This window comes from Opisthorchis viverrini, assembly GCF_000715545.1.
Source record: "Opisthorchis viverrini unplaced genomic scaffold opera_v5_13, whole genome shotgun sequence".
NCBI classification, from domain to species: domain Eukaryota; kingdom Metazoa; phylum Platyhelminthes; class Trematoda; order Opisthorchiida; family Opisthorchiidae; genus Opisthorchis; species Opisthorchis viverrini.
The window spans coordinates 504,749-519,371 of NW_008751669.1; the positions used below are offsets into that span (position 1 = coordinate 504,749).

Genomic DNA, 14,623 nt, shown 5'->3' on the forward strand with positions numbered 1-14,623 from the left:
AAGAGTGACAGGAGAATATGGGAGAAAAGAGAGAAACGGCTCATTCGAAATCATGCCAAGGACAGTGCCAGCCTGATGAGGTGAATCCCAAATTATGTAAAGATTTTGGCATGGGAAAACGCGTCTAAAGAACCAAAGAAAGGACAAAAATAGTGAACGCTCTTCAAGGCGCAGTGTGCGCTAGTACAGTCAAGACTCGCACATCAGGCATACTGGGTCTGGTGTGAGATTAAATGGCAAAAATGTACCTTCAACGCCATGTACCACGCATAAAAGTGTCATAAGTACGTAGGGAGCCCACAATGGCAAGAAAACACAAGTCACTGACTGCTACCTTGGGAAGTCCCAGTCCAATAACAGCCTTAGCGGACTGAGGAAAGCAGATCCCTCGATAAGAGATGATCATCGGTTGGTGAACCAAAAAGTCGACATCACAACCGATGGCATGTAGGGCTGAGATTATGGCGAGGGAATATTCATCAGCATCATACTTCTGCTTCTTCTCATTCCACACTATCACTCCACGCCCATCCGAGACTATGCTGACGTCTATTACAGTTGCACGGCGATCTCGAACAGCGATTAGGTCAGGTTTGATGAACGACGTAGAAGTAGGGGCTCTCAACTCCTCGAAGACGGTGTACCCCAGTCGACGGAGACGTTTTGCAAGTTCCCTTGCAACCCGATTATGACGAGCACATCTGGCATCATGCGTAATCCAGCAGGATTGCAAAATATGCACCAAACTCTCCGGTTGGCCACAGTTTCCACGACATAAGATCGTCTGGCCACCATGACCATGCCGAGCGCTTCTAACTCTCGTCCTAAGCAGGTTGCATCGGAGCTGGATACCGCGGATGAATATCCGTGGAAACACTCGTTCTGGGAATACGAGCCATCGATTCGAGAGAGGCGAAGTGACCAACTCTCGTAAACCGCGACCGTCAGCGCTGTTGTGCAGACTATCACCCCAAGCAGCCACCAGCTCCTCCTTAGTGTTTACGCATGCACCATGGACTACAGTAATGAAACCGATACTGAAGCCGGTAAAATATTCTATGCAATGTGCAAGTCATTACCACGGCAAGCTTAGCAATAGTGAGCCTAGATTGTAAATGTAACCGATACTGAAGCCGGTAAAATATTCTATGCAATGTGCAAGTCATTACCACGGCAAGCTTAGCAATAGTGAGCTAGAGTTGTTTCCTTAGTGTTTACGCATGCACCATGGACTACAGTAATGTAACCGATACTGAAGCCGGTAAAATATTCTATGCAATGTGCAAGTCATTACCACGGCAAGCTTAGCAATAGTGAGCCTAGAGTTGTTAATGTCCGCTGACAAACTATGACACTGAACTGTGGGATGTCAACTTTGATTGTCCAGTTGGTTACCTACAGATACCCTATTAACCTTCCGTCAGGCCAGCTGCAGCCAAGACTTCCCTCATTCTTAACTCAGCCGCTAACTCGACCTGGTCACGTGAGTAACGTAACCTGGTCCACAGTTTTTCTCTCGGTTTTGAGTCGCCGTTTCGTTTAAACAGGTCGATTTGATCACACTATGTGGTAGGATTTCAAATTCAAATTTGAGATTATCTTAAGGACTGTTCGGGAATAGCGATTGTCTAAACTGTGTTAGGTAATAATTGGCTGTATAAGGGCGGTATTCTCCCACAATGATGACTCTGATATTACTGTGTCACAACTGTTACGGTATCGGTGCATGGTCAAATTTGATCTGTATTGTTTTATGGTGCTACGCATTTCTCACTCTATTCCTTGAACTGTTATGACAAATGGTGTTTGTTACATCTGGACATTCGGAATGTTTTCAATCGTGAGCACAAGTGACGCACTGAATTTGACCGATCCTCTTGATTCATGAAACAAGGCTAGTTCACTTTCGTTTTCAGTTTATATGCAGTCAAGCTATCACATCAAAAACTATGAGTTAGTTAGACCGCCATCTTACCTAGTGTGAAGATACACCGGGGAGACAGCCATCGTGGAAACGGACAGACCTTTGCACACGGTCTGGTTGAAGAGGTCATGGGAACAATGTCAGTCTGATGCGCAACGGATGAGATTCACTTACAAGGCACTTTTACCATCCACGTTAGTGATTGCCTGTCAAATTTGGTGAATGGATTTAACTTGAATTACATGCTACCTGGTGGGCGTTATGAAAGTTGTCCATCGAACAAAGTGTACGCAACCAGAACAACCACACACTTCCATCAGGGAACACGAAGTTAAGGCACGGTTTTTGGTGTGAACGAATTAAGGCTAATGTAGAATCTTGTGCCGTCCATCCCCTAACCGGAGGTGAAACAGCCCACAAACAAATGACGAACGTGGTTTGCGGTCAATGGAGGAGGTCAGGGCTGTCTGACATGAAGATGAGGGAATCATTTCATGTCTTGTCTCACTGATTTCCTTGTGTGGGAGTTTGGTACACTGGATTTGGACTAAGCGGTTAGCATTTTGTACTACTAACCTCTAGGACCAATGTGCCTTCATGCAGCAGAGTTGTAGGAATTTAACCACATTTCGACTCACATGAAATTGATTCGATGGTAATTAGTTAGTCATTTTTGCCCACTCGAGAGCAACCCGAGCAATGAATGGCATCTTCAACTCTAGTAGTGCCTTGCTCCCAGTGGTTAGACAAACGGATTGTTTGTTTCAAAAGTCTCATGCCTAATTTGGTTCTCTAAAAATATAAGCACTTGTAGAAATGAATTTCAAGAACAGGACTCCCCGGTAGCCTCAGCTACCCACCTTGAAGTTGCAAGCTTCTTGCCATTGGTGAAATCAGAAGAGAGGAACCGTAAATGGGTTTAAGGATCAATTCTGTGCACAGAAATCTTGAGTTGAGAAAAAGTAATAGCTGTAGCTAAGTCGATCCACGTCATTTACTTGGAAGCAGTAGTGGTAGCGGCAGCCGATGAGGTAGACATAAGAACAGCAGCTTATTGACGTGTTAAATGCTGAAGCTGGTTACGCCTAATATTATCGATCGCAACTTAATGCATTATGGAACAGACTGGAGACACCGCCAAATTAGTTAGCCGAATCAGCCAGCCTGTGGAAACCGCATTGGGTGGGAAGCAGAACGGTCTGCGGTCGGTCCATTACCGCTGTGGGTAACTGTCAGCATCCCACATAGGTGTCCAACTTGCTATCGGACCAGTTGGCAATGCCGTTCGCAAGCCACCGGGATTGAATAGCCTCTTCACAGCAATTCTTTGGAGACTAGACCAACCGGAACCGAAAAGAGGACCTTATGGGGTTCTGGTGATCAATTTGATGCCTAAGGAACCACCATAATTGAGAGATTCAGTTGGATCCAGCTGAGTCTCTTGTCAAAACCATAATAGTGTGCAAATCAGAACATCTTTTAAAAAACGAAAACTCTCTATTGTGAGTATCCAGGTTTACTAAGTGGCCGTCATAATAAATACCTCATATCACAGACACTGCTAAATCACATTTCTTAACCACTGAAACCTCTCTTACCTGTTCTTGTTCAACACTACATCTTTCATTAGAGTCGTGCTGGGCTCTCAGATTGTGAGCTAACTCACTGATATGTTATTTGTCTTCAAGGTAATCTGCTAATAGGTCGCTCCAAGCAAAATCTAAAAGACTGCAAATGTCGGTTCAACTCCCCGCATGAGTGTTTGGCCCATTTCCACATTCCTCAAAAAGTTACATACAAATACGTATATGTTATAAACCGATATGTGCCCATCGTGCTAACAATTTCAATCAACTTAGAGCAAATCATTTTCGCCTGTACAAAGAACTTAGTTGATCGAATAAATAACGGTAAATCCACATAAAATAAAAAGCATGATGTCAGGTCACCCTAGAAACAACGACCTTAGACTGACTTTAGTCACCTCAAAATCTCATGAGAATTTCAAATCTAACCAGGACATCTTTCATGCACCCAGGTTAAGAACCTCTACTCCGCAATTTCTCTCTATCAATGAGTCCCCCCTGGTCAGTTTACAATTCCTGAGCCGTTAGAATGAATCCTCAGTCCGAAATTAATATATGGTCCTGACAAATCTGAGCTACCTGTGCACTTTCACAAGCAAAACAAATAAAGCGGCAGGAGCTAAACATGGATGTCTTGCGCATTCGGCATCGTGGTACTGGCTAGTCGCATACAACCAGTAGAATTCTCATTTCTATGAGGAAGAATTATTGTGTAAGATAATCGATTGGAAAATGTTTCGGACCGATTGGTTAGTCATCGTTTCAGAGAAGTATGATAAATACACCGATTGTTTGACAAACCTCTCTGAAACGGTATTTTGTAAAACGTTTGGGTATTCAAAATACACTACACAGTGCTCTACAGGAGTCGTTGAACTGACGTGCTAGTTCCGTTGACTCTTATCCGCATGGATGCCTTTGAAGAAGGGAGAATACCATTCATATATGCTACTACATTTTAATCGCCAGTTTATCATTATTTGCGGTTTGGGACTCCAAACGACCGATTACATATTATTTATGTGCGTACAAAACTATTTATCTACTCGAAACCTTGTGTCCAGATTTTACTCAAATTCTCTCTGGTAGGAATTCAGTGGTCACTGCTGGATAACGTATTCCAGCGACGTAATGCACTAATCTTGGTACAGTACATTCGGCAGATAGTATAGCTGTTGAAACAGCAAACACTACAAATTTAGTACGTACCAAGATTTTTCGACCCCATCAGTAAACAAAATCCTCATCATCCTTATGGTCTCATCTACATTCCAATTTGATTGTGACGGCAGACTCAACTGGAAGCTAGATGAATCTATCGTTTATAATGTTCTTACTTGATGAGCCCCAATAAAGGTGAAAGCGGTCGTGGGCTGTCGATGGATTTTCAGCAACCTTACGAGTAGTACATTACAAAAAAACCTTTTATCCTCCAGACTAGATGATTGGTTCTGACATGTCGAAGAACTGTTGCAAAATGTCACATTTAAGCCGTACAATCAAATTTCACATTTTCGTTCCTCGGTGACTGTCGGGTCGCAACCCAACTACTTGTTCATATTTAGAGACCCAGGTACATTTCATTGCATGCCACAACAAAATTTTAAGATTACCCGACGGAAATCTTACTGTCCTGACAGTTAATGAAGAAGAGTTGATGGATTCCTGATGGAAGATCTTAATCAGTTTGTTGAAGCCTGGTCGTTCATTAGACGCGTAATATGTGCTTCTTTCAGCGTCTTTGTTAGTTTGCACCGAAACAACATTCATGTCTTCCGTTTAGCGAGGCTCAGCTCAGTGATCTAGCTAATTAGGCTGTGGACCTAGACATCCCAGTCCCGTTGTTTACTCTGTGCACCACAGTTGGAATGTAACGGAAGCATGCAGCCGCTGAAATGCGCAAAATGATCCCGTTTGTTGCTAGCGCATCTATACATAATTTAGGTGAATATTAGATCACTCATCGCGTGCTTTTCCTTATAAACATAGCATGGAGGTGTCCAGGTATTTTGCACAAACATGTTCTGGGTACTTGATATTTTCAGGTGAATGATTTATTTACCAGTCAGCTTTACAAACTAGTTTCACTTTCACTTAAAACCGTCATTCCTCTTCAGTATCCTAACAAAGCCATAACTTGTAACAACCGAGGTTTATTAATTCCGTGTTATACCACCACCAACTAAACAGCACTTTATTGGCTCTTGATCAGGTGGCTGTCAATCTGTTCGCCGAGCTTGCCAATTGACTTGCAAACGTTTCATCACCATACGAGGAGACATCATCAGTTGGTTGGGTGCCTCGTGTTTGCCTGCGTGCGTTCATATGGCATTTGAAGGCTATCTGTTATTTCTTAACGTGACTGGCTAGTTGGAATTTTTAAAGGGATTGCAAGGATTTGTGAGGGTAGAAGCCATCACATATAACACGGTCTTTCGCTTGCTTCGTTTCTGCAATCTAACTCCACTTACGAATTCCGGAGAAGATTGTGCAATTCCCATCATTCAGATTCCCTCAATCAGGCAAATGCAAACTATTACCACAGCCTGCCAAGTACTAGACGTACGACGAGTCATTGCTGGAGACCTCCTCGAAACTTTCTATGTTTGGTATCCTCCCATGCTTAGTCATACCTGGATGATCGTACTCAGAGCATCAGTGTCAAAACTATTGCCGTTATTCGAGGAAGTGTCCTACTTTATTTTCCATGGATATTTGCAACGTTGTCACTGTGATCCGCTTTCAAATTCTTCGTGCTTCGACTTCCGGCACTCAGCTGAGTGCAACTGGCCCCACAATTATACAAGCCCTAGCTATTTGTTCATGCCACTGATACGTTTTAACCTCATTCTAGGATTCCCCATACCAGGCAGGTCACGCCCCATACTAGTGCATACATGTAACTTAAGTAGATGAAATCTCCTCACATTTAACGTTTGTACAAAAAAGTTGCCAAGTTGCCCATACTCTTACGCTCACTGGTTGTCCTCCATTACACCTGAGATAAAATTAGCGCCATACTTATTTACTATCTTAGAATTCTGCCCAGTCGTCTTCATGTTATATCCGAGTATGACCAAGTAGCACTCGATGGCTTGCAAGGTGCATTCACCATGGCCTTATTCGCTACATATCTCCGATATCCCATCGCCCGCTGTGCTCAAAAAAAAAACATTTTCCTGAGTCATATGAGATTCAAGCTCACCTTCTTTTTTCCAATCATTCACTCCTTCTGTCAGCCTGTCATCCTACGATAACCACACATCATGTGCGAAGCCATTTCTTTATTCCATATCATAAACCTATGGATCGTTTCGGATAAAATTCTTTCTAATTGGAAAAACATCTTTGGAATGAACTTAGCACTTACCTGAGGTGTTTCAGCAACTAGTTCCTTATGGTTGTAAAATCTTACCTGCAGAAACATCGACCGACTGACGCAAGGGACTTAGTTTTTCCTGCCCATTTCGAAGCTCTAATTTTCGCAACATCTCAATTCCAACAACACAAAAAATATTTGGGTTTCTGTTTTCAACCCAGGTGACTCGAGATTGCTCAGTGGTTGGAGCGCGAATTTACTGTCCGGAAGGTCCATGGTTCTGACCTCTAACTCTCAACTTTTCCCGTCCAGGATTGGGTAACCTGGCAGTATCCCAGCCCTTATGACGCCTTCGTGGTGCACTAGGTGGCAACTAGGCACCGCAAGGATGCTACAGCTGAACGTTTTCTTCTGCCCTTATTACACTCTTGCTAGTACGTCCGTCAGTTGCGAACAGTGAAACTGTGCTTATGGAGTCAGTTCTGCTGACAGATATCACCTTTAACGGGGCCATACAGGAACGTAACTCTTATCCATATTCCATTATCACAATGTCATACATACTGTCCCTTTGTCTCCCTTTTCACTTGTCCGATCATCTAACTTCACCGTATCCCATCTACTCTTCTTAAGCAAAGTCAGCTGCGTATCGGTCAGATACCCATTGTTGAAAGTACATCCTGACGACTCTCAGACCTGTACGTTGGTTCAAAAAAAGACCTATCTGTATTGACGTCAGTACATGGCTGAGCTCGGCGCCAAGCATGGGGAATTTTGCAGCTGCTCTCTAAGCCCATACCTGATAACTTGGTCGGACCCGAGTGTATGCCGCTCTGGTCGGACTCCATTCACACATAATTGTTAATCATACCTAAACATTGCTGTTTACTGACTTAATAACACTTCCATTTCTGGCTTCAAAGTGGAATTTGGCGCCACAGCCTATATGACACAAAACTAGTTCAAATTTCGTTCACATTTTTCGCTTTCAGCTCCAAGCTGAACTTTGACCATTGTTCAGAGTTTTCTGTTGAAACCTCGGTTCAAAACTTAATCTTACCTTCAGCTTTAGGTCCACTTTCAGACTTCCTTCTTGTGACAATGCCGGTAGTGTTCATTGCCTGCATTTTTTACATAGAGTTTATAGTTAGATGAACAATTTAGTGATTATTCCAACCCACACTGGCCGCCAGTGCACGCAATGTTTAGTCGTCTGTCTCCATACGGGAAATATACAATGGACTGCAAGGGAGTCGGAACCAATACTTCGACTTCAGGCTAGAGGCAAAATTGCTCAGCCGTCTGTCTTGCCGGTAATTGTTTTGCGTGTGGTCAGATCCGTCTGTATAGGGTACTCCGTGAGCGCTTTGTGACTTATCCCATTCGTTGACTTAGTTTGTTGGTGAGATCTGAAGCAGTGTCACAAATGACCTTCAAGCTTGCCAGTCGGGCCATCTGACTTGTGTGGAGAAGGATTTTTCGTCACTTGAGTTTGGCATGTATACGGAGACATTCGAACTAAGCATATCTCGATTAACAATAGTGCCGAGGCTTTTTGACTGAAAGTCACGCCAGCTACAGTCACTACTTGTCAATATGCCTATGCGGGTGGGTGATGTACCAAACCGGTTTTCGTGAACGTCATAGCTTGACTGTTAGCCATTTACTAGGCGAGGCGGCCTGTCAATGACTATCAGGTGTTGAACAAAAGCTTGAAGATTTATGTCAGATCGGAGCAAACTTGACCCCGTTTGTGTTCGAATTAAACGACAATCTCACAAAAACGACAAGTCAGGTGCGTGCGGTGCTCAGGTAACCAGTTCAAAGCGTTCATGCGTTCATGCATAGGTTTGTGTTTCCTGCTTGTACGCTGCATGACCCCAGAATCCAATAAAGAGGTTGCCACCCGATATATTACCGAAATGGTCAGAGCAGTACTTCGAAAGCGGTTGATTCAAACCAATGCAGTATGTGTTGGTGCTAGTTGCACAAACGTTCAATTTTGCTATGTAGGGTTGCTGCTAACAATGAGCTTAGAAAAATAAGCCGATAAACCTTATGAGTAGAGACTACGAAATAAGAGAGATAAGGACCATTGTCCTGCTAGGGCCGTGATATGGCCTTACACCTAACGAGCAGTAGACTGAGTAGTTCTGTAAGATAATGAGAGAAGTAATAAACTAAGTCCGAAAACGTAAGAGTGGTGCACTACAATCGAAGCTATGTACACATCTAGAATTTAAACTAATTAGTGTGCTTTAACAAACCATGTTATACCAGGCCTGTACTGTGCTGCACTGTACTGTATCACACTATACTATGCTACACTATAATCCCCCTTACTATACTGTACTATACTATACTATACTATACTATACTATACTATACTATACTATGCTATACTATACCATACTATCCGTCGATTTCGCCTACTATACTATACTATACTATACTATACTATACTATACTATACTATACTATACTATACTATACTATACTATACTATACTATACTATACTATACTATACTATACTATACTATACTATACTATACTATACTATACTATACTATACTATACTATACTATACTATACTATACTATACTATCGGTGCCCGGCCCGTTTCATATGCTGCACTGCACTACAATATGCTGTGCTGTAACATATCACACTACAGTGCACCATACTATACTATACTATACTATACTATGCTATACTATACCATACTATCCGTGCGATTTCGCCGGCCACGTGCCTACAGATGAACACTGTCTTGCTCTACTTCAGTACTGGACGGACATAGATACAGTAACTCCAGTGGCGTCAAAAGCATAGGGCTGTCTCTTAGTATGCTTTATTGCGCAGTGAAGTTTCAGATCCCTTTTACTGATGTCCGGTCATATAAGTCAAGCGGAGATGCTCAATTTTATTCACCGACCTACTCCTAAATTCGATACATTGCTTTTATCATCTGGACACACGGTATGTTCCAAAGAGACAAGTGTTACAATACATCCATCCGTTTTGAACCCAGATTTAAAGGGTCCAGTAATCGGAACAGTCATACGATGGACATAACCACCAGGGTTCATCGCTTACCTCAACCAAATTTAGTGGACAAGGGAGGAGTGAACATCCCCCATCTCTCTTGCCTTCTTACTGGACTCATTCACTCAAACTTCTGTTACCAACGTAGTGAGGTGAGAGCGAGATTTGGCATCGGTTCGGAATGGGGTCAGTTACATAGGGATACGGATGGCTCACATTTTGGACACAGCCTTGGGAGCACAGCTCCATTGCCCATTTAGCTCGTTTCACCCAATGCAAAAGTAAAATGAGTTGGTGTCGTGACATACAATAGCGCACTGCCATTTAGAACAGGCACACAGCATAAACCATGACGCTTGACGCACCAAGTAATGGATGAGCACTGGATATGAATCTGACGTACTCACTTCCGTTCTCCATTTGCCATCGTGCGTACGTAGTGGGCCATACTAACGCTTGGTAATTCCGGCGCAAACCACATTTGCAACATGTGTTGTTAAGTTATTCATCCCATCCACTACTTGTTGACAAATAATTGACCGTCTGGAATTTGGTGTTTGGTGTGGTATTAAAACGAATTCTGCACGATGAAAAAATGGTTGGTCAGAATTCCAAAGATCATCACGTTGCCCCATTTTCGTGACATCTTCCACCATGATCATGTATACCACGGATTCGTACGTGATGCCCCTTTCGTCGCCGCACTTACGAGTGCTGGCCGCCTGAGTTCCCATAACAAAAAGTTGTGAGTACTTCACCAGTATGCCGGTTGGGACGTGTTCAAAACGCCTGCACCATGGCCTTCGTTAGGTTACAACAGATTGAGTCGTCCCAAATGTAAAACCAACCGACCATTCTCTCTCTAGGTAATCCGGTTCGAACGTGTCACATCAGACAACAATTCATCCAGCCTGATTCTGATCGATTAACCGTACCAAACACACATACACGTCCCGTGACAAGATGACAATCATTCTGGAGGTTGTCACTTCTTTATCCGATACCACGACAATAGGACATGTGAACCTGCCGACCCATTGTTCCCGAGTGACTGCACGCGCCTGGATGAGTAGGTGTCTGTCTGTACGCTTGTATTTTTCCCATCTAGAATAACTGTCGTACCTACTGAACAACTTCTACGGCCTCCCTACCCAGTATGCGCTAAGCAGGCCTTAGGAGCCTGGAGAAAGTTGCCATGCCAACGGGGATCGGCTATTAGTGACTGAACGTGTTCCACTTGTAGTCTTACCTATTTACACACATTGCTGACCTGACTTCGTTCTTACGCACATTCACCAAAACGATCACGCACAGCAGCTTGACAACCGACAGACGTCTGGCAGGCGTCCGGTTGTCAGCACCTCCCAATCTGATAGGTTGTTGTAAACGGACGGAACAACAAAGACATGGTCGGTGTCTCCGACTTGGCAGCCAACAACATCTTCGGTTCATGCTTATGTCTCATTAACCAGGTGACCGGTCATTTGGAATGCGACACTCATGGATTAACCGTCAGACGATGCAGTTGAAGGCACTCACTAAAAAATTTCCTATAAGATGCTTATTTCAGTTGTTAATCCGTATCCAGACTTCTGTCGTTAACCACAGGCAGGTAACTGTCCTCCTGGCGAATGAGTTGAGGGGAAACTTGCAGATGTGTTGCATTTAGCCCCCGATGAGGTTCTTTCTCCACTTCCTCATACCGGACCTGATGTGAATGTCAAAACATAGCCACTGAATTTGTCGTCAGAGGTGAAAAAACTGCCTAATATTGTTTGTTTGCGCCTCAGGTTTCAGGGACTAGTAGAATCGAATGGGTTAGTTAATAGTTGAGTTATTTATCAATCACACACTAAAGAGAGTACCAAACCTCCAATCCTGATCTAATTTTCTTCAAAACAAAACAAGGGCCTAAGCAAGTCGAATAGTAATAGAGAATGTTGTTTAGCTGATTCGATTTGCCGAAATAAAAGATACAAACGTACCGTCCCAGGTGTATTTCGTTTGTGATATCTTGCAGGATTAGCAAACATCGTGGCAAACCTGCATGAACGGCAATATACCTGCAGTAAATATGAAGACAACAAAAGATCGACAGTCACGATGCACGCAAAATGCTCAACTCTTCTGAACGGTATTCAGAATGACGGATGGACTGGAAGAGATTATTCGTCTGTCGCAATTGGCCCATCAACACGTGCATCGTCTAGTTAGATGACCAAACCAGTCTTTCGATTTATACGCCGTGACAGCTGACAGCTGTTCAAGCTGCCACAAGCAGTCCGACGGATCTGTTCGGATGACAGGCAATGTATGACAATAAAACCGGAGCAGATGGTTAGACAAAGCAGTGCTGTCAATACACTGGGAACGCACAACGAAGACTAACAAAGTAAGCGTGAGATAATACGCTTACTTAGTCCCTTTCCGTGTGCACTAAAACTTGCTGATGGAATAAGTTCCCTCTTACCGCCAACCTCCCAAGCACTGTTTCGATCACGAAGATGAACAGCGTAACATCCTGCGGGAATCCACCGTCAATTTGAGTCTGTAAACAGACTGCTTTTGCAACTGCTTTACAGCAGTTAGGCAATTCATTCACCAGAGGGACCCAAAAGTCACATAGGGCGAGGTGTCCATTTTACCAGAAGTTTGGGGCCTAACTTTCAAATATCCAACAGGAGATACTATCATTATCTTCAGCCTGGTTGACATGACATTGCACACATATGCAAGACAATTTTGTTTAGTTCCCACCTAACCAGGTGCATACCTTATACTTTTAAAACTTTTGTCGTTGTTCAAGAACTGTTACGTTTCGCGGGTTTTCAGGTCAGGTCCATCCATGGTAAACTTCAATACGTGATCGTCGCTTGTGGCGCACGTCCAAAAACCATGGTATTCTGCTACACGGTTTCGAGTCCTGGAAAGTGGCCTTATTTCGTTTTTTGTTTGAGAGGAAACGTCTGTAAATTGGAAGGTACGATGCTGTGCGATGCTCTTCAGGTTTGATTCAGATGATCTGGACCACATTTTACTAAACATTTCCCCACTTGGATAGTGTTTATTGTCGCATACTATACCCGTCATTTCGCATTACTGATCCCCATTGTTCAACAAGTACAAGATACTATAATTCTGGGATTTAATTAATCACGCCTCCTTTGTAATGTCCTGTATAAACGAATCGTTTATTCTCATTCAAAATGCCATTCATTCAAATAAGTGGCTCATCTTGTTACAAGTTCTATTGCCTGCAACCCTCTGGATACTAGCTGAGCTGAGCATAGTCAGGACTACCCCTGTCCATATGGTCGTTGCCCCAAAACTCACCAAATGACCGCAAGTAGGCTGAATTCATCATGCTGTAGATATCTAAAATACAACGTTTCAGAAACTCAGGACGGCACCTTGTAGCTTGGACCCCGAGAAGAAAACAAATGTGACTTAGCTCACAGAAGGTCCAGATGAAACAAATGTCACACTTAAAGCCCTTGGAGTTAGTTTTGGCCTGTAAATACGCATATATAGTCGAAAGTATGTACTGCACTTCGGCTCAGCTCTCTCAGCTCAGTTCACACAACTAAGCCTCGAAATCAAGTAGTCGCCTGACAAACAGAAAGAGTGCATCATCCAGTAACACACACACTTTGTTTCACACTTTGTCATCAAAATATAACACTGTACCAACATTTTAGCAACCAAAGCTCACTTGAAAAATCGTTTGCCAGTTGGAATAGGAAGTAGTATGTAAAATGTCACACTTGAAGAGGCTTTCGACTTCGTGTAAGTGTTTGCTCTCTGTTGTTGGGTTCAGTAGGTCCGTAATTAGCGTGACAGTTTTGATAACAAGGTCGTATGGAAATTTTTTTAAAAATAACCCCCAAAACTTAATGATTCCTAATAAAATCCTTTGTAGAATGATTTCACTTTCCCTCAGCCTGCAATAACGCTGAGACCTAAAGTTTTCCTGTGTTATTTTTTTGAGTGACAGATTGCTGTAAACGAGTCACACAATCCAGCAAAATATTCAGAGCTACCACTGGATTTCAAGAGTTGGTGTAAGAATTTTTGAAGTATAAACTGTTTGTTTGAACTGGCAATTCAAGTCATTTGAATTCCCGCTGTTGTCGAAGAATAACTCTGTATGCAATATCATGGAATGCGGATGGTTCAAACGAACTGATGTGTGCATCATCCTTTTAGTGGAGATCATATACCAAGGAGATAGTAACCGACAATGAAGAAGATTCAGTGGATTAGTACTCATTGTAAGAAGCTATCTTATACCCTGGGGAAAGGGTACTCAGCTGTTTCAGGGCCAACGTACTAAACGAACGGCATATTCACTCATTTGCATACCACTTTGGTTTCCTCGATAGACTCACCTGAATCCCAGCTGGATCTCTCGTTTGTGATGTTCTTCAACTGAATGTGCTGCACCAAGCCGCTCAAGTTTCATACGGTACGATATTCGGAATATCACAGTACATTGTATAGATGTAACACATTAGTCATAAGGTCGCTTGAGAAGTGTTTTCAGCAACCTTACGAGTAGTGTGTTACGTCTATAAATAAAATATCAACTGCAATTTTGAAGACCGCTTATTCTGTACACGTATGTGCAGTTTCGGTTAAATCTAATCCGAGTGCGTCAGACATCGTTTCCACTTTTTAACAGATGAGATGCACTAGTATATATCCTGACGACTTCGCTTAAGTTTCATCCAGCCTCGTAGTTAAAGTAC

At 43.0% G+C, this 14,623-nt stretch overlaps 1 protein-coding gene across 1 annotated transcript; it reads right to left on the bottom strand.

Annotated features, from left to right (window-relative positions):
- Nucleotides 1-250: 250 nt before the first annotated feature.
- On the bottom strand, nucleotides 251-14,337 carry T265_01202 (hypothetical protein; the record flags this gene model as incomplete). The annotated part of the gene is made up of 2 exons (XM_009165187.1): nucleotides 251-1,037; nucleotides 14,264-14,337. The coding sequence occupies 2 exons, from the start codon at nucleotides 14,335-14,337 to the stop codon at nucleotides 251-253; spliced, it is 861 nt and encodes a 286-aa protein (XP_009163451.1).
- Between the last annotated feature and the right edge of the window lie 286 nt (nucleotides 14,338-14,623).